Source organism: Gadus chalcogrammus, chromosome 21 (genome assembly GCF_026213295.1).
Source record: "Gadus chalcogrammus isolate NIFS_2021 chromosome 21, NIFS_Gcha_1.0, whole genome shotgun sequence".
Lineage (NCBI taxonomy): Eukaryota > Metazoa > Chordata > Actinopteri > Gadiformes > Gadidae > Gadus > Gadus chalcogrammus.
The window spans coordinates 10,466,376-10,486,173 of record NC_079432.1 but is presented as its reverse complement, the minus strand read 5'-3'; the positions used below and the strand labels follow the sequence as shown (position 1 = coordinate 10,486,173).

The 19,798-nt window shown below is 44.2% G+C and overlaps 1 protein-coding gene across 1 annotated transcript in view; it reads left to right on the top strand.

The window, feature by feature from the left end:
- Positions 1-8,751: 8,751 nt before the first annotated feature.
- enpp1 (ectonucleotide pyrophosphatase/phosphodiesterase 1) overlaps positions 8,752-19,798 on the top strand; it is a 28,548-nt gene continuing 17,501 nt past the window's right edge. The window contains exons 1-5 of the mRNA XM_056580966.1: positions 8,752-9,102; positions 13,020-13,080; positions 13,744-13,869; positions 16,894-17,019; positions 18,433-18,496. Coding sequence (XP_056436941.1) covers positions 8,962-9,102; positions 13,020-13,080; positions 13,744-13,869; positions 16,894-17,019; positions 18,433-18,496 — 518 coding nt within the window. The 5' untranslated portion in view covers positions 8,752-8,961. The remainder of the gene's footprint in view (positions 9,103-13,019; positions 13,081-13,743; positions 13,870-16,893; positions 17,020-18,432; positions 18,497-19,798) is intronic.

The following is a 19,798-nucleotide window of genomic DNA, read 5'->3' as shown; positions in this document are numbered from 1 at the left end:
ATGGATCAATAATAGGTCAATAAATCAGAGATCACTTCATCAATAAATGACACTTTGATTTATGGCATATATATATATATATATATATATATATATATATATATATATATATATAGATACACTTTGATTTATGACACACACATATATATATATATATATATATATATATATATATATATATATATATATATATATATATATATGTATATACATATATATGTATATACATTTATAATATACTATACTTATATTATATACAGCATAATGGATATAGGTGGGCATTGTACAGTATGCCTAATACAAAGAAACATTGGAATGAAAGATACAGTTACACATGAAAGATACACCACATCAGGTAACCCTGGTGTGGATGTGTTTTGGTGTCTGTCGTTGTGTGTATGAAGAGTATGAAGAGTGTCTGTATTCAGAGTTTAGTATTCTGAGATAGTACACCACAACCCAAACTTCGAGGATCAGACTCAGGGAGGGGTTCTGTATTAAACAATCCCCATGTAGGAGTCTAAATACTTTACCAGTGACCAATAAGACAAGCTTTAGTTTCTGGATTCTGGTTCTGGTCTCTATGGACACTCTTCTTTATCTAGATTCTGATTGAGACGCTGGAATTTAAATGAGCCGGTCCTTATTAAAAAACAAAGCACAATTTCTGCTTTCATCTATGCGTTTGACCTCCACTGCCCTCCATTTCTCCTCAGAAAACTGCCCCAGCTCTCCCAAGGGAAACTTTTCCGGGTGATGGTTGATCATGGGTGAATATTGATCCAATCAAAGACTGCTTCCCGGAGCCAAAAGTAACACTCTAATCCCAGATTGTATCGATATCGGTGATTATGGTCGTGAATCAAACAACGCTGCATGCGTTGCAGATCCTCTGTAGAAATACAGCAGAGCGAGACGGCTCTCAAAAGATTGAAAGCCGTTCCTGAAGGCAAAAGCAACACTAAGTGAGCTTCTAAGTGTATTAAACACACTGTCGAAATAGAGAGCTTCACACTGGAAACCTGTCAAGGGCCATGGAAGTATGAAGCCAATAGGTTTTGACATCTAAATTGGATGCAGGATATTGGATATTGGATATTGATTGCATTTCCCATATATATTGTTTTAGAAAAACATAATGCATTGTCAGGGTTTGCATCTATTAAGCGTTGGGGGTGTAGCTGTGACTCAGCCCCTCTTACGAACCCGCCTGGGGGCTAATGGTGCATCGTTTCTGGATTTGTCCTCCGGGAAGTCTCTCTGAGATCCACAACGCTACACAGCCCCTGACCGTACCGCCTTTACTGCCGTTCAAACCGCGGCGTTGTGATGCGACGTTGGGATGTGAACCATGTCCTCAAAGCAACCGCGTCCACAAACCACACCCAGGACATCTGGACAGGCAGATGTGTTTGCCCATGCAGATGTCTGCCGTGGTGAGACGTGGAGATCCGTTCTAGTAATCTATTCTTGGATCCGTCGTCAACAATAATATAATGGCTGGACCAACTGACAACAAGGTCTGTTTGCTGGCTTCAAGAATCCAGACAGACTGGAATAAACCCAAAATGGCCCGTGTGGAGTATTCCCGGACACTCAGGATCTACAGAAGCATCCCAGACAGCTCTGACAGTCACTTTACATTTTCTACCCTCTCTTCTCTTTCTACCTCTATCCCGTCCTCAAACGTTATCTGTTATCTTATCTTGTCTGTATACAGTTTCATGTATTTTTGTATCCTGTGGTCTGAGGTCTTGTTGCACAGCCCCCTGCATCCATAACTCATAACTCGATACATAATTAATATAACTCATATGATGTGGTAAAACTGTAACTGTGGCTTATATTTAGACCCCAGATGTGCCCTGTATTACAATATATTAAGGATCACACACTTCACATCAATCGAGAGGGACAATTCATGACCAGAAGCCTTCCTTCTGTCCGAATTGTCCAACTAGTGAATTTTGTAAATTGATCCACGTCTTTAACATGCAAATTGAAAATACTTAACGGTATAATGCAAATTTAGGCACCAGTTTTGCTTTAGCTATGGTCATGAATTATGTGTCCTTGTGTCATCACGGTTCTATTCACAGGTTTACAGTGCACAGTATGTTCCATGTTGACATGGTGCAAACCCCTTGGTTTAACATAAATCCATTTCTGCTGAAAATGCATTCTGCACTTTCAGCCTTCCAAGAAAACGTAATCTCAAAATCTTCCTATCGATACAGCCAGTCCTCGTATGCAGGGGCATGCAAAGGCTTCTCACACATATGTACACTCGCAGACATATGCTCAGACTTCACATATAAACTCACACTTGCTCACAGATACACACACCTACACACACACACACACACTCAGGCAAATACACACACGGGCACGCACAGCTTACACACATGTTCACACACCACACACAGACACACACGCACACACACACACACACACGCACTTGCACACACACACACACACACACACACACATACACGCACACACACTCGGGGTACAAGCAAGGCTGACTTAACATTACTTGAGAGAACACATTACATAATGGCGTGACACAGCGACATCATTAGGGCCGAGTCGAATAGGCAGCAGCCGTCAGCGGCCCTGTCCTCTCCCACACCTCCACCGCCACCGCCACCACCACCACCCCCCTGCCCGCTCCCGCCTTCTGCACACTGGGAGTGGTGGCCTTCAGATGGAGGCCCCCCCCCCCCCCCCACCCCTCCCCTCAGCTGGCATTCTGTTAAAAACCTTTCATTTGCCCATCATCATCTCTGCATCTCAGCAGTGAACGTCCCCGCCCCCCCCCCCCTTCTACAGTCGCTATAGTAATACCTCAGCACTCACACAAGCCAGGCAGGGCATCGAGACACGCGTGGACGCGCACACTGCAACACAAACACACACACCTCTACTCCTGTGGCTTATTAATAAGCCACAGGAGTGGGAGTGGGGGTGGAAGGGGGGGGATCTCACCTTTCAACCATGAAATCCTTTTGTCATTTTGCTGCGGCTGAGTGCTACTTGCTTGATCATGTGCCTCGGGAGTGGAATTATCATGGGATAATTTTGCATGAAATGATGTTGGTTGAATTTTGAAATGATGACCGCATGCTGCTGCTCCATGAAATGTGCTTTTGAGGACTCAGAAGGGAGTGGAGCTATTGTTCTGTTTCATTATTTCGAGCACCTGGTATTAAACATACAGTAGAAGGCTTTTGAACAATACTTGATATTCATACTGACATTATACTGGATACTTGATATTCATGTTATTGTTTTTTGAGCACTGTGACTGATGCTTGTTGCTTCTGTCCAGTCACTGGCCTGTTAGCTCTGCGTGGTACAGGATATACTTTTAATAATAAAATAACCACATACTACAATAGAACATAACATAAAACAAAATAGTCACAAACTCAATAACAAAACGTACTTTATGATCCAGCATTGCTTTCGTCTCTTCATGTTACATAATGTATATCTTTCTGTATTTAGCATAGAGATATATCTATCGTTGTTGTTTGAAAAAATAGTTACAATTATTGACAGCATGGCTTTGATTAAATCTAAACTGCATAAGGTCAACCCACGGTTCATACATATTGATTATCTGCCAAGAACATCCAGCACCGATCTGCATTTTTAAAGATTGATTTGAAAGACCAAGTCATGAATTTGATACATATCTAAACACATACAACAGGTGTATATGCTGAAGGTAGCGATTCCATTATTATGCAAAAATCCCTATTGATTTGGCACTGCATATAATGTTGTATGTTCTATCCATACAGCGGCCCACCCTGCTGTGATATTGATGTCATGTCAAAGTAAGGGGCCCTGCGTGCCAGCCTCCTCCAGGGACCCCCCCTGAGAGAGGTGTCTGACAGCACATAATGAGGCTGTTCACAGATCCTCTGGCCCCCAGCTGGGCAACCCTGGACATGATCTGCACTCCTCCTTCGTTAGCACTGACTTACACAAACTTAATACATGTACATACACACTTAAGTCATCTACACATACATACTTAATGCATGGCCACACACACACACTTACAGACTCGGTTAATGCATGTACACACACAAACTTAATGCATGTACACACACACTTAATACACACACGCACTCACACACACACACACACACACACACACACACACACACACACACACACGCACACACACACACACACACACACACACACACACACACACACACACACACTTAATGCATGCACACACACGTAAATACACAGAATCAATGTGTGTGCACATGTGCGTATACACACACCATTCCATTCCGTTTGAACATTTTAGCGACACGGCTTGTAGTAAATAAATTACCATCAATACATTATTTACAGCAGACTCAAACTCTCAAACTCTCTACAACATTCCAATGGCCAATTCCTGTGTTTTTATCCAGTTTAAATATGAATCGTTTCCTGAACAAGACACTCACTGCTCTACCTCTACTCCGGCTACCAGCTCCCACCCCTGCCTTCCAAAGCGGTTCGGCGCCGGCCGGCTGTCTCCCACCGGCGTTTGCCATGGAGGAGGGAACTCCTCCTGGTGAACCCTTGTGCTGTTCACCTGATGCTGCCCGCCAGTGCCACCACACTCCAGTCCAACTCCCAATGGGATGTGCAAGTTCAGCAAGCCAAACGCAAGGAGGACTTTTAAGGTTGCCATGAGGTCCCACCCCATAGGAATCCATGCTTCCCTCTCTCTTAAAGTGTAATTTCAACACAAAACCCGCTCTCCCCAGCTGGCTGATCTTTTTTATTTTTAGACGAGAATTGTTGTGGCAGGCATACGCACATGTACACAAGAGGACGAAAAAAAACAATGAAGAGGATTAGCAGGAAGAGATTAGTGATGTTTTATGTTGAGTAGAAACCCTTGACCACACACACTTGACTCTCTGAGTCTGAGACGCAGTTTGATTCATACATAGCAGAGTACGTAATGGAAAATCCACTATGCATTCGTCATACATTTGCTTTCAGTGCTTCCATTACATTGGACAGTCAGTTTCCTGTTTTAATTCCACAGGGAAATGGATTTTAACGGATACATTGAAATATCTAAAATTTGCAGGACTTCATTGTTATTAATTAAATGAATAAATATCATTTGTTTCTTTAGCCTTAAGCACTTTAGTGTACAGTGCAGATTGATTCAACATATATTCTAATTATTCTCGCCATTTAAAGGTCTCCAAAAACAATTCAGAACCATGCTTGAGGCTTCAAATAACCTCGACAATATTCAGGTAGTCTCTGTATATAATGTCAACCAGTCAGAACACATTATGAAAAATTTTCTCCATTGTTTGTGCAACTTGTTCCAACTTGAAATTCTCATTGCCACTCCAATGCAAATCTCATGACCTGACTGTGGTTCTTATTTGTCTGAATGTAGGAGCAGGACAGACTAGTCAGTTGTCAGGATGTTTGACTCTCAGCCGGTTCTGCATTTGAACCCCAACGTCTGCAGTCAACCTGTAGGCCTCCCTGAACAAGATGTCTAGCCCCAAAACGTTTACAGATAAGAAAGGGTCAATTTGGATTAAAAAAGCATCTGCTAAATGACTATGCCTAATACTGCCAGGTTAGTGCTTTCACTTTCTTATAAATCTCCTTCTTGAGTTAATTTAATTGATTTCTAGGGGAATGCATTAATTTAAGAATGTTGTTCCTCTTTACTTCTGCCCTGACTCTATTTATAGCCCTGCATAAAAGCAGGGCAGGTTCTAGAAGTTGACCTGTTTCTGCACCCCTCAGACCCAAGCACGTGGCTTCAAAGACCTCCCCTACCCCCACCCCCACCCCACCACAACCACCAGCAGTAGCTCTTAGCCATGTTGTTTCAGCAGCAAATCACCGATCTTATACAAATGAGATGATGCCAATAGGTTCACTGCAGCGTTACAGGTCATATAGACGGGCCCGCACAGAGCCTGTAACCAATCACACAGAGACCTTGGTATATTACAATCTGCCTTTGCACTTGATTTGATGTCCCAATGCCCAAACTCAAAATGCTCAAGACTACTAAATAAACATATCAAGTATATATTTTACAGAATAATGTTAGCACTATACACGCTGATCGATCAACAGGTTATTCTCAACAGGCCACAATTTCAAGAAGAATTGATGCCAGTGAACTTTTGTTCAGGGGAGATGTGTCTTTCAGCTGATAAATTCTTTAAGCACATAATCTACCTCCCCATGCGATTCATTATTAACCACATCATTCGCCCCCACCCCCACCCCCTCCACATCAAACATCCTGCCGGCGTTCCTAGAGACACTTTGATTCGACTGATTGGATGCAAACATGTGACCATAAGCTATCCCCTGCAGGTTCTCATAACCCCGGAGTGAGAGGCAACATACAGATAGATACATTTCAGCTGGCAGAGTCACCAAAGAGCCCTAAGGGGAAGCACAGTGATGGTCACAGTGCCAATATGAGGTCGAAACCCATTGGCATCAGCGCCCCAAAGGCCAGGGAAAGGTTATTGTGTTGCCACGGGTTACCGTCACATCTTCTTCTGCTTCAAAGGGTCAAGGTTGACAGTGGACCCTGGTGGATTCTGCCTTCAACATTTGTGCATCTTTCATGAGGACTCCTGCCAACAGACAGCTCCCACCGTATGCTAGTTGGCAACGGAGGTCAAATGTCAACAGCAATTATCATCGTCTACAGCGTTTGTACAGAAAGTGTTAATGAGTGACAAGCAGTCGTCCTCTATGAGGTTCAGTCACAGCCGGCTGGAGCCTGTGCAAAGCATATTGAAAGATAAAACAAGTTGCGTTGAAACAATTGTATTTATAATATATACACATTAGTTTATAGACATTATGTATAATTGAATAATATGTTTGAATGGGTAAGAAATATCCAAAGATAAATCACGTCAATGATATAAATATAAAATGAGTAATACAGCAGAGTCAGCAGCAGGGTTCTCCTCAGAGCATGTCTGTGGTGCCGGGGTGAGACAGTGCGCTGTGCATGTTGTTCTGTTATGTCAGACTGAGGGGTCATCTTCCCCAGCCAGCTGGGTGGTGGTGGTGTTGGTTGGGAGGCGGGGGGACGGGGGACGGGGGGGGGGGGACAGCTGTAGGGTCTCTGCTGCGCTGAGACACTCTGTTCAGAGAGAACTGCTTCACTGAGCATGAGATCCGTGCGGCACACACACACACACACACACACACACACACACACACACACACACACACACACACACACACACACACACGCACCGCAAATACACTTGCATACCAAATATGGGACGCATGCACACACACACAAACACACACGCACACACATGGACTCTCACTACGAACACACTTGGGTATCAAATATGCATCACATGTACAGAGACACGCACCGGTACACACACGCACGCACACCCACACACCGGCACACACACACACACACACACACACACACACACACACACACACACACACACACACACACACACACACACACACACACACACACACACACACACACACACACACACACACACACACACACACACACACACACACACACACACAGCCTTTTCCCATTTCCCATTTCTCTGTGCTGCCGTCTGGCAGGCGATACTGGAGGACAGTTTCTATCCTAGGGCCTTCAGGCTTCTCAACCGGCTGTGGGTTCTTACCTTCACAAGGCACTTTATAACCTTATCAACCTACATCATTTGGTAATCTACCTCATGATTGCACAGAACTATGACTTTTGCATATAACTGGGTCTGAACATTATTGCATTTTGGATATAATAGGATTTTGTTTATTTTCTCAGCTATATTTTTACCATTTAATATACTTTCCAGTATACTGTATATTGTCAATGTGAATTCTGCGCATTGACAATGAAAGACTTGGACTTGAACTTTAACACACACACACACACACACACAAACACACACACATACACTCAAAGTTCTCAAACACACTCAAACACACACACAGTGGGGTACATAATTGAGCTTGAGCAGTGAGAACAGCCAGGGGTCAGAGGTTAGGATGAGTGCAGATACAACATGATGTGATCTCCGGTGTCACACCATGGGCTCTGAGTGGCTCCAGGGGAGAACTGGACCTCACCAGTTGCACTTCATGTGTAACTGTGTATCGGGCAGTGATAAGTGAGGAAATATTGCATGTATGATACAAGTATTGTACATTTATTCTTTCTGAAATTGGATTCATGTCGCCCTAACCGTGTAAGGAAAACTCACTATCATATGGCTGAATTGTGTGTTATTACAATAACAATGTATTGTATTTAACGTAGTGGGCTTTTTTCTACCTCTAAAATGCTATACAAGGTTAAATATGTAAATTAGGTTAAATAGTAGAGAGTTCATAGTTATTAAAATGCATGACATAAATTGTCCAGTCAGTCCAGTAGGCTGAACAGCAAAACATATTACAAGTAGTGACCAGTTGGTGGCGGCAGCGACTCATGCCAGTTTAAAAGAAAACTTGAAAAATACTTCTCTGAGCATCTATTGCTTATTTACATTCGACTAACTTCCTATCTTCGTAACTTATGATAACATGTTTTGTCATCGTAGCCCTATCGTGAGTAGGTCCATAATGACTTCACACATAGAGTAATAAAGATAACGTCGAAAGGTTTCGACAGATATAGATAAACGTGGAACGTCTGGGATCCGGCTCGGAGTCGGAACTCGGTTAACGACTCCCTTATCAATTTACGCACGCTACTTCCTAAATGCACATTTGGATAGGCCCGCGTCAAGAATAAGGCGGTCCTACTTCAAAATAAAGTTCTTTACTTACAGGAGGCGACTCAGTGTCAGGGATATCGGTGGGATCCCGCTAGTCAATATTGACTAGGCTCCCAGGTGAATACATACTGTACATCCACGGTGTTTAGAGTTGACCGTCATGAACACCAAAGAAGTCAAAGAATTGGACGGATCCGCAGAGCAAGCCGCCAGTTTATTCGGGGCGCCAACTATGGAAAGTAACTCAGGACACAATGGACACAAATGGAAAAGTTCCCTCAAATGGAAAGTCATAACTGGGGTACGGAACCTACCTACGTTATTATAGCATGTTATGGACTGTATCTTGACTCCACTCCACTGGTTATTCTGTTATATGCGTAAAATGTGCTTTTAATTCATACTTTTAAATTTCAGTGACAGCTGGTTGCTTGTGAAGTTGACATTTTGAAATATTCAAGGGATTTATGAATGAGCGGTATTGTTGTGTTTGGTGTAAGTATATATATATATATATAAATATATATATATATATATATATATATATGTGTGTGTGTATGTATGTATATATATACTGTATATAGGTTTCCATTTTTTATATTATAATTTTTTAAACCAATTGCCTATAAACTTCCTGTAGACACAAAATTTGTTTATCCTTCAGTTTAAATCCATGCACACTTTCCAATTCAACATTTTATTCACTATGTATTTTCTACAACACACTTCCATGTATTTTCATGCAAGACTACAGGTGACCATGCAGAATGAAACCAACCCATCAGTCATGTTCATAATCGCCCCCTCTGTTTCTTGTTTGAGAATGGGTGTTATGAAACATTAATATCTTATTTATTCATATTACAGGTTTCTCACAAATAATGTCCTGTTCAGTTTAATTTGGATGAACACATACCTCTAACTAATTCAGGTCTACTACCGGATCCTACCAAAACCACCTTCACCTGTCACTTGATACTTTTGCAGAGGTGTTCGTAGACCTCTGCTTTATTTAACATGAATCAATAAATGTGGTAAAGGGAAAACTGCAATGTGTAGACAGCTTAATCCTCTTGTCAGGAGTCTCTCTAGCAAACATCTGGGGTTAGGGCCAAGTTCCAGTTGCTGAGTGTTGCAATGCAGAAGTTTACTAAATCTGTAGATGAAAAAACTTTTCTCAGTGTGTTTCTGCTCCAAATGGCACTAATGGCGCCATGGAACCAGTGAGGTCATTCACAAGCAAGTGCAGACTAATGAGATTGTTGATGAACAATCGGATGGAAAAATAACTGAATTCAATCTGTGCTGATTTACAATTTCACTCCCAATTTGAGTTTGTGTGGTACAATCGGATCCTTGTTGAACCCACTTTAATAATAAATATCTCCAAGATTCAGACTATTTGGTTTCCACCACACATGCTATGACGTCTGAAAACCCAGGCAGGCTATTCCCAGAGGACCTCACTTTCATTTCCCCTCCCTGCCCACCTGTGTGCGTCGGACGTCTCAAGGTGACGCTCTGTCTGCAACCCACACGCCGTACGGATGTGTCTGGTTAGAGCTTGGAGGAGCGTGTCAATCGATCGGAATCCAGATTTACCTGCGGTGGTCGGCCCTCACATCCCCATTGGTGTCTTATTTGAAGAAGTGTGAATGTTCGATCGCCCATGTGGATGGACGGGTTCACTTGGTTTATCATTGCTTTTGGTTCGATTACTTTTGGAAGCTTTTCATTGCTTGGTTAATCGCAGGCGGCGTCGTGTAAGCGTAAACTGAGTCCAATGTTGGGAGCTAGCTACCAGGCGGAAAGGGACAGCTGGACTGTTTTATTGGCCCTGTTACCACCATAGTAGATAAGCAGAAACAAGGATGGAATTGTGATACACATTTGCATGGATGGCTTCTTTCAGGAAATGTTTTCTGTGCGGATTTCACTCACATTAAGTCAGAGCCATAGGCATCAGTAGTCTTGGCAGCAAACCGCTAAGACCTGCGCCCTTGCGTTTATTGAGCAAACATCGCGTCCACCCACCGTTGGGTTTATCAATGAGAGGGGACCCCCCTTTTTCTATCATTAGCTTTATTTATGTCTGAACTCCCCAAGCTGCCTTTGAACCACCCAGTGTAATTACAAAGCCCCATCGCCACGCTGGAAGCAGCCTTCCCCGGTCAAAGGAGGAGGCCTGCAGCTTGAAACTGCTGCTAGTGTGTGGGTGTGGGTATGTGTGGGGGACTGTGTGTGTGTGTGTCTGTGTCTGTGTGTGTGTGTGTGTGTGTGTGTGTGTGTGTGTGTGTGTGTGTGTGTGTGTGTGTGTGTGTGTGTGTGTGTGTGTGTGTGTGTGTGTGTGTGTGTGTGTGTGTGTGTGTGTGTGTGTGTGTGTGTGTGTGTGTGAACTTCTATACATCCAGGCTTTTCAATTAAAGAGCAACCAAACTTATTTTATGTGGAAAAGCTCTTATGAAATTGTTTTCATGGAACTTTTGGAAATTGACATTGAAAAGGCGGTCAAAGACCATGAGAGAGTCCAACTTGCGGGCGCACCACACAGCCGTGCACATGCACACACACACACGCACACACAGACGCACACACACGCACATGCACACATACACACACACACGCACACACACTGGAGAAGTTATGTGACCAAAGTTGTTAGTGTCCTCTAAAGTCTTTTGAGCAAGGCAATTAGAAATACTTGGTGGTGCACAAAACTATTGTATTGTGTGTTTTAATTGTGCCGAGGGTTTGTACGGCTCCCTGGGGTAACGAGAGACACACAGTCGCATGAAAGAGTCTAAAAAAGGAACAGTCTGACGGTGGCTTGTGAAGCGTTGAATCATTGTCCTTTGGATTTCTGGATTCCGCAATCAATTGTCAATCATTCGCAGCAGCACATCTTTTTGCGATGGTATGACATTTGGCAGTTTAGGTATTTGAAATAGCTTCTTCGTTCAATCAAACCACAACATAATCATTGACAAATTTGACATATTTGTTCTGACATATCAGTAACTGTGAATGGGCTTCCGGATTGCGTTCAATTGCTTTTTATCAAGAACACTGTGTTAGACGTGACTTGTAATTAAATTCTTGCACATCATGGGAACAGAGACGGTCGAAGAGAGAAGACTGGAGAGGCCCTGGTACTCTGAGCTTAGTTCCAAGGTTAATGATAAGCGAATAAAATGAAAATGTCAGCCACATCCAAAAACACATGGATGTTAATGATCAGATAATGGATGTTCCTTCATGGTTAGTCATTTATCATAGTCAGCGGACCCCATCTCACAGGGGCACAGAATGGCCCTGTGACTGAACTCCTCAACAGTTCACTGAGCTCCAACTTTCAGCAAGAGCAGCTAGGCCTTTTGATCTTCAATTCATTATATTCTTAGGTTGCACACATCGTAGCTTCTCATTATTCCTGACTCTTTTGCCGATTATAGACAACACAGATCTGTTTATACAATTTGCACCCTTATATTACTTGTGTTCCGTATCTGTTATAGCCCTAAACACAGAAGCTTCTGATCTCCTCAGGGTTTCAGACTCGGGGACTCTGTTATTGCATTAACGACAGATGGTCCCAATAGCCCTGGTCTCTGGCTTTGCTTTCCCACTGATGTCCAACACATCCTCTAAGTCCCTACTTCTAAGGGGCTTTCCCTCCCCACCCAACATGCACGCCACCAGGACATGCATGCATACTGTTTACCTTATGATAAATGGAGGTCAGGATCTCACCCTGCTATTGCGTTTGATTCTTGTTTTTTTGAAGTTTTTGCTGCTGTTTGTCGTGTGTTTTTTTATGTAATGTCAGTACTATTTTATGATGTTTTTGATGACCCTTGCCTTGTCGTGCGAGTTTAATTGGGCAGAGCAACCACGTTTTACTCCACATTTGATAATAAAACACATTGACTTTGACCGCATCCATTACATTACGTTACCAGAATAGAAAGGGTATCCTAAAAGAGTACGATCATAGTAGTACATAGAGGGTAGTACGGGAAGGGCTTTCCAGGCAGTGGTTCACAGGTTGTACTGGAAACATGTTAATGTTCAAAGCTTTGCATGGGGACGCATCGTTTCATTGAGATTTAAGGAGATTATTTGAGGTAAATGAAAGGGCATTGAGAAACCTGCTTTCATTAAGAAAACAACTGCAGTGGAGGATCATTGAATGATGTTTTTGTTGTTTGTGTGCTGCAGGTGCTGCTGCTGTGTCTTCTCGCCACCATCCTGGCCTTCGTGTTATCTATGAGGCCGCACGGTGATTCAACAGCAGCGATTCACAACCAGGATTTCCTCTTGGCTCGTGCACATCATTGACCCTTGCTTTTCTTTTATGTACTACAAATAATATAACCTAAGAAGTGATGGCGTTTCTCCAAAAGCCATGTTTGTCTTTATTCATTATCCGGGTCTGCAGCTTTTTGACCCTTGACCCCTACCCCTTCCTTATCCCCAAACCTGTGTGTGTGTGTATGTGTGTGTTTGTGTGTGTGTGTGTGTGTGTTTGTGTATACACGTGCGAGTGACTGTGACTTTGTGTGCGTGTGTGTGTGAGTGCATGTAAACACGTGCCTGCAAGTATGTCTGTATGTGTGAGCATGTGTAACCATGTGTGTTTGTGTCTGTAACCATGTGCGAGTGTGTGTGTATATGTGTGTGTGTGTGTGTGTGTGTGTGTGTGTGCAACCATGTGGGTGTGTCTGTAACCATGTATGTGTGTGTGTGTGTGTGTGTGTAACTATGTGTTTGTGTGTGTGTGTGTGTGTGAGTGTGTATAACTGTGTGTAACCATGTGTGCGTGTGTGTGTACTGTTTAACCGTGTGTGTGTGTTTGTGTGTGTATAACTGTGTGTGTGTTTAACCATGTGTGTGTGTGTGTGTGTGTAACCATGTCTGTCTGTGTGTGTGTGTGTGGTTGCAGTGAGCAGCTGCAGGAACCGCTGTGCGGCGGCCCGCAGCGGCGCGTCCGCCTCCTGCCACTGTGAGCCCACCTGTGAGGCGGCCGGGACCTGCTGCCGGGACTATGAGGAGCTCTGCCAGGCGCCTGGTGAGAACACACGCACACACACGCACGCACGCGCACGCACGCGCACGCACGCGCACACTCACACACACACACACACACACGCACGCACACACAGACACACACACACACACACACACACACACACACACACACACGCGCGCACGCACGCACGCACGCACGCACGCACGCACACGCACGCACGCACACAGGCACATACGCACGCACGCACACACACACACACACACACACACACACTAACATATACATCTCCACACATGCGCACACATGCACATATACTGGCACACACACACACACACACGCACACACTGACACTCACACACACGCAGACAAACAAACACACACGCACACACACACACACACACACTAACATATACACATCTCCACACATGCGCACGCATGCACATATACTGGCAGAAACAAACAAATATATAATCTAACACACACACACACATGTATACATTTCTACATACAAATACGCAAACATATATACACACACACATATAATAATAATAATAATAAATTGTATTTATAATGCACTTTATATTCAAGAATCTCAAAGTGCTTCAGAGAAAAAAATACCAAAAAAACTATTAAAAAGGGGGAACCTCAAAGAAAGTTTAGCTAAATGCTCTTTTAAAGAGATGGGTTTTGAGGTTCCGTTTACATATATATATATATATTTACATATATACATACACGCACTCAAAAACACATACACATACACACACATGCACACACAAACACACACAACCACATTCACATGCATAGATACATACTACATACTACATACATACACAGACACACACACACACACGATAGTCCAAGGGCAGTGGACGCCCCCCCTTTCCTGGATGCCTCAGACACAGAAAACCATGTGTATTTACAGCAGTATTTAGGAGGGAAGGAAGGAAGGAAGGAAGGGAGAAGAGTCAAGTTACCGTGCAGACACTTGGAAAGAGATATAAAGAGCTGCAGCCAAAGACACAGTGAGAAGGGGGTAGAGAGAGCAGTTCAGGCAGTTCAGTGCAAGAGGTGCATAGGTAGGTAGGTAGGGAGGGAGGGAGAGAGAGAGAGAGAGAGAGAGAGAGAGAGAGAGAGAGAGAGAGAGAGAGAGAGAGAGAGAGAGAGAGAGAGAGAGAGAGAGAGAGAGAGAGAGAGAGAGAGAGAGAGAGAGAGAGAGAGAGAGAGAGAGAGAGAGAGAGAGAGAGAGAGAGAGAGGAATTGCTAAATGGTTCAGAGGCTTATGACCAAAAGCACATGCGTGTTATTACACTTAGTCCATGGATCTCCTGACAGGTACGTTCACTCTGGCCCCCCGAAATGCATGTGTCCCACGAAGCCTGTAACGTAAACATGAGTCTGAGGCTGGCCAGGAATGTTCTGGAAAGGAGAAGCTCTGGATGAGCCGTGGGCAGAGACGTGAGGCCTTCTGTCTGCTGCAAACCAGCGCCGCCGGAAAAATACCCGTCTCCCATTTAAAGAGCTGGCTGTGGTCAGCGTGGGCGGCTGATCTGTCCCCCCTGCCGCCCCCCCCCCCCCCCCCCCCACACACACAGACATACATACACACACATTTTAGCATGCCCTGGCGTCTCCTCCTCTTTATGTGATGCCCAGGGTTATATTTACCAGCCAGTCAACATGGCAGCCATACGCTAAAAACAAAATGCTTGGTTTGCTCTTTGCCTAATACTGTTAGATTTTTGTTTTTGTCCTGGCTCTTTCACTCCCCTCACGAAAAAATAAAACGTTTTTTATATTTATAGATATATAATTGCCCCCAAAATACCTAGCCAAACCAAGACACAAATACACATGAGTCTGGAACATCTACAGGGATTTCAGATTCTTAAAGTTATCAATCAGCGCAGACCAAAATGCCTCCTTACACAATTGGTTAGAGACACAGCTAATCAGAGCCAGCCTGATTACCCTGCATGGCCAATAGCGCCCCGTCAACGTACGTCCTTTAAAGGTGCTTGTTTATGCCACTGATTGTTATTATAATTGTCTGACAGAATCTTGGAAATGATCCCTACTGAAAAACACTTTTTTTTACCCTTGTACGTTTGTTATTGTGTCTTACAAAGTCTTGCTCAAGGGGAAGTCTTGCTCTGAAATCCTACAATCTCAACCCTCATTAACCCAAATCTTTTAGATAACACTAAGCTAAGCTTTCTGTCGTCCAACACAACACACTTATCCTGGCACTCCTCACGTTTTCACCGTTTCCTTCCTGCAACAACTCTTTTGCAAGATTTTAGAGTATGTGTATGCGTGTGTTTGTTAATTGTTTGGGTGTGCTAGAGAGAGAGAATGTGTGTGTGATTCTTTTGAATCCCCTACCACAGCAACCTGCCTCAGCTGCAGGGCATGTTTCCAACCCTCAGTCTCTGGCCCAGACAGAGGTTGAACGCGGGGCTTCTTCTTTCCCACTTCCATGATAGAGACAACCATCCCTCATAGCGCCAGTCAGCAACACACAACCCTTGGGGATCGTGGTGGAGAAAGTACCCAGTGGTTGTACTGAAAAGAGGTGGAGGGAAATCGACAAGGGGGTTCACATTTTGGGTCACATTTTAGTGCCAGTGCCTCAGGTAGAGCAGGTAGCCTGGTGAGCGGAAGGTTGCTAGTTTGATATCCCAGCTCTTCCAAGTCAAGGGTTGAGGTGTGTTGAGGCAATAATTGTAAAGCGCTTCGAACGACCACACTCATAGTGAAAGTGCCATATATATATATATATAAGCAGTCCATTTACCTTTTGAGATGCTCTTGATCTATCCATCTGTCATGTTCTAGTAAGGTAACACATGGGACCACCCTCTCTCTGCCCTGATGGAGTGGCTTGATAGTGATAAAGGACAGATTGATTTGAAAGTCACAAATGACTGAATAGTTAGTTGTTTTCCATGTTCATGATTTTTCATTCACATCTCTCTGTCTCTGTCTCTCTCTCTCTGTCGCTCTCTCTCTCTCTCTCGTCCTTCCCTCCCTCCTCCTCGCTCTCCCTCTCTCTCCCATCAGTCTGGCGATTGAACTGCAGCAGGTCCCGCTGTGGCGAGCAGAGGTTGTCCTACGGTCTGTGCTCCTGCTCGGACGACTGCTTGCAAGAGGGCGACTGCTGTGTTAACTACAAGAGCCTTTGTCAAGGTGGGCTCTGACCTCAGCCTCGCCCTCAGACACACGCACACACACACACACACACACACACACACACACACACACACACACACACACACACACACACACACACACACACACACACACACACACACACACACACCAAAATAGATCCAAAACAGTCCCTCTGGCATCATTGGAAAACAAGAGAGTAACATTCAAAACATAAGAAAGTCCAAATGCAAAACATGTGTACACATAACAATAAAAGTACAAAGGAAATATTGGATTGATCAGCATTTTGTCTCAACAACGCAGAGGACAGCTTATACTTCCTAGACAGGGTGAACCAAGGACAACGCAAGCAAGGAGAACAGATCAGCACATATAAAGCAAGACTGAGGTGGGCTGGGTCCCCCCCCCCCCCCCCCCCCCCGGTGCCTGACATGTTTTAATCAAAGGGTCGTGTCCTAAGGAAGAGTGCTGAGAGTGCTCAGACGGCCTGCTGGGTATAGGGTGAGCTCCACGCGTGTGTTGAACAGTCCCCGGAGGATCACTGAGCACTCCTTTCCTCTCTGTATCGCGGTTCACTTCTGCCTCGACATTTGCGACTGTGAAGACAGCACGGGGCCGATGGAACAGGGGGGACTCGTACAACGCATCATGTGCACATCGTGAAGATCTCCAGATGGCATTGAGTTCTGTTCGGTCTGTAGAGAGCCACGGAAGCAGAACGATTAATCACGGTGCAGACAACAACCAGTGCGTAGCTCTGGTGGCTAACACCTTTTGCTGTCATATCTCAAGCTGTGTGAGAAAACATCGCTTCAGTTCCTTCAACTGGAGATACCGTTAGACATTTCACAAGCCGTTTCCTATTTATTTTTTTAATAACGCCCGAAATAAACCTATGAGTCAGGGCACATGTTCCATGCCTCAAGCTGAACGTATGTACTCCTCTCAGATCCTTTTTTTTCCCCCATCTGTAAGTCGTTTGTGCCAAGTAGTTCCCTCTCTTGGCTAACCTCGTCTGGTCCCACCCTAGTAAACGGTGAACGCCGAAGCCTCAGCAGGAAGAGGCATCTTCTGAGGAACGCAGAAGCTGTGTTGTCACCCACCCCCCCCGTCTTCAGTCATGTCGTTACCACAAAGAACAATGCTCCGCTCTCCACAATGTGTTACTGCTCATTAAAAGTCAATTGAAGTGGTTACTTTAGTTTCACTGTCGCCCGTAATGTTTTCCTAAAAATCTGAACGTGGTACATTCTCCTTTTCAAGCATATTGCTAGAAAAGTTGTAAAAAAAATACCAATGGACTGTATTATCTGTTATTAGTAGCCTCCTGCTCATATACATTAATCTTGTGTGAGGCATCATCGCTGACCTCTAACGCCTGACCTCTAACCCTCCCACTGACCCTTGACCCTCCCTTTGCCTCTGCAGACGGCGGGAAGACCTGGCTGGACCAGGAGTGTGAGGAAATCGGACAGCCACAGTGTCCAGCCGGGTAACGCAAACGCTCCCTCTCCATCCGCACTGACAATCACAAAAATAGAGCCTACCGCTTCCATGAGGTCTGGTTGCGAGTGGCTATGCATTGCCACCTTCCCACCATTTCTCCCCCCTCTCTTTATCTGCTGGTCTCAGTTCGGTTCTCGCTTCCTACCAAAAGCCCTGTTTCTTTCTATTTTGGTGAACCCAATTTGTTCGAGGAAAGGCACATCTGTGGTCCTTAAGATAGCGGATCAGCACATTTGAGGCATTTCCGCAAGCAATTAGCGAACCGGGCTCATTCCCAGGGATTTGTTTTTAGCTTGCTGTTGGCGAGGATATGGCTAGAATTGGGTGACGGTAACACAAATCAGCAAGCAGCACATTGGTTTTGGCTGATGCCGGAACGGCGCTGGACTCGATTACGTATTAATTCCCCCCCATTCGTTTCTCCCATGGTTATGTTAGGTTAGGTTAAGCTTCATTGTCCCCGTGGGGAAGTTTGTCTGGGGCACAGTGCATCATTGCTTTCAAAACATGCACGGAGAGGACAACAAAACAAAAAGAAACAGACAAACCAACCATTTTAACATCGACAACATGGAGCTTGATAGACTGTAGGTAAAATTACAGTATCGGGATAAAGTGCAAGTGTTAATATTATATTGCATTGCATATTGCCCTATTGTACTAGAACTTGTGGATAAAGTGATATGTGCTAAAGTGCTATGTGCTAAAGTGCTATGTGCTAAAGTGCTATGTGCTAAAGTGCCTACCTATTTATTGCGCATTGTTCTATGGAGACGGTATTGTGGCAACAGGCAAACAAGAGATGCTCCAAGCTGCTCGTAGCTCTCGTGCCAACAGCCTACATCAGGCTCCTCTGATCCCCGCGTCAGCAGATGAACTGGGTGACGTGTGAGACAATTGTTTCCTGTTGGTTGCGGTTTGGCAGTCTGGCGCGTGGATCCACATTTATTCAGCTGCTGCTGTTGTATTTATGTTCAGAGGAAGGGCAGGAATCACACTTTTTTTTGTTTTTGTTTTTATCTATAAATATATCGCTCACCAAGTGACGTTTACTGTGTGGAAAATACACCATTTGGCATCAAGTATAAAGTATGTGGGATGTGCGTGTGTGTTGGCATGTGTGTGTGTTTCTGTGTGCGCGTGTGTGTTCGTGTGTGGGCATTCTTTCTCGCTAAGAATAAGGGTGTGACCCTAGAAACGTAGACTATGGAAAAGCAAACATTTGTCAAAATAAATGTAATGTTATTTTTAACACGCTATGACTTTCTACTTGAACAGTCACGTCTCA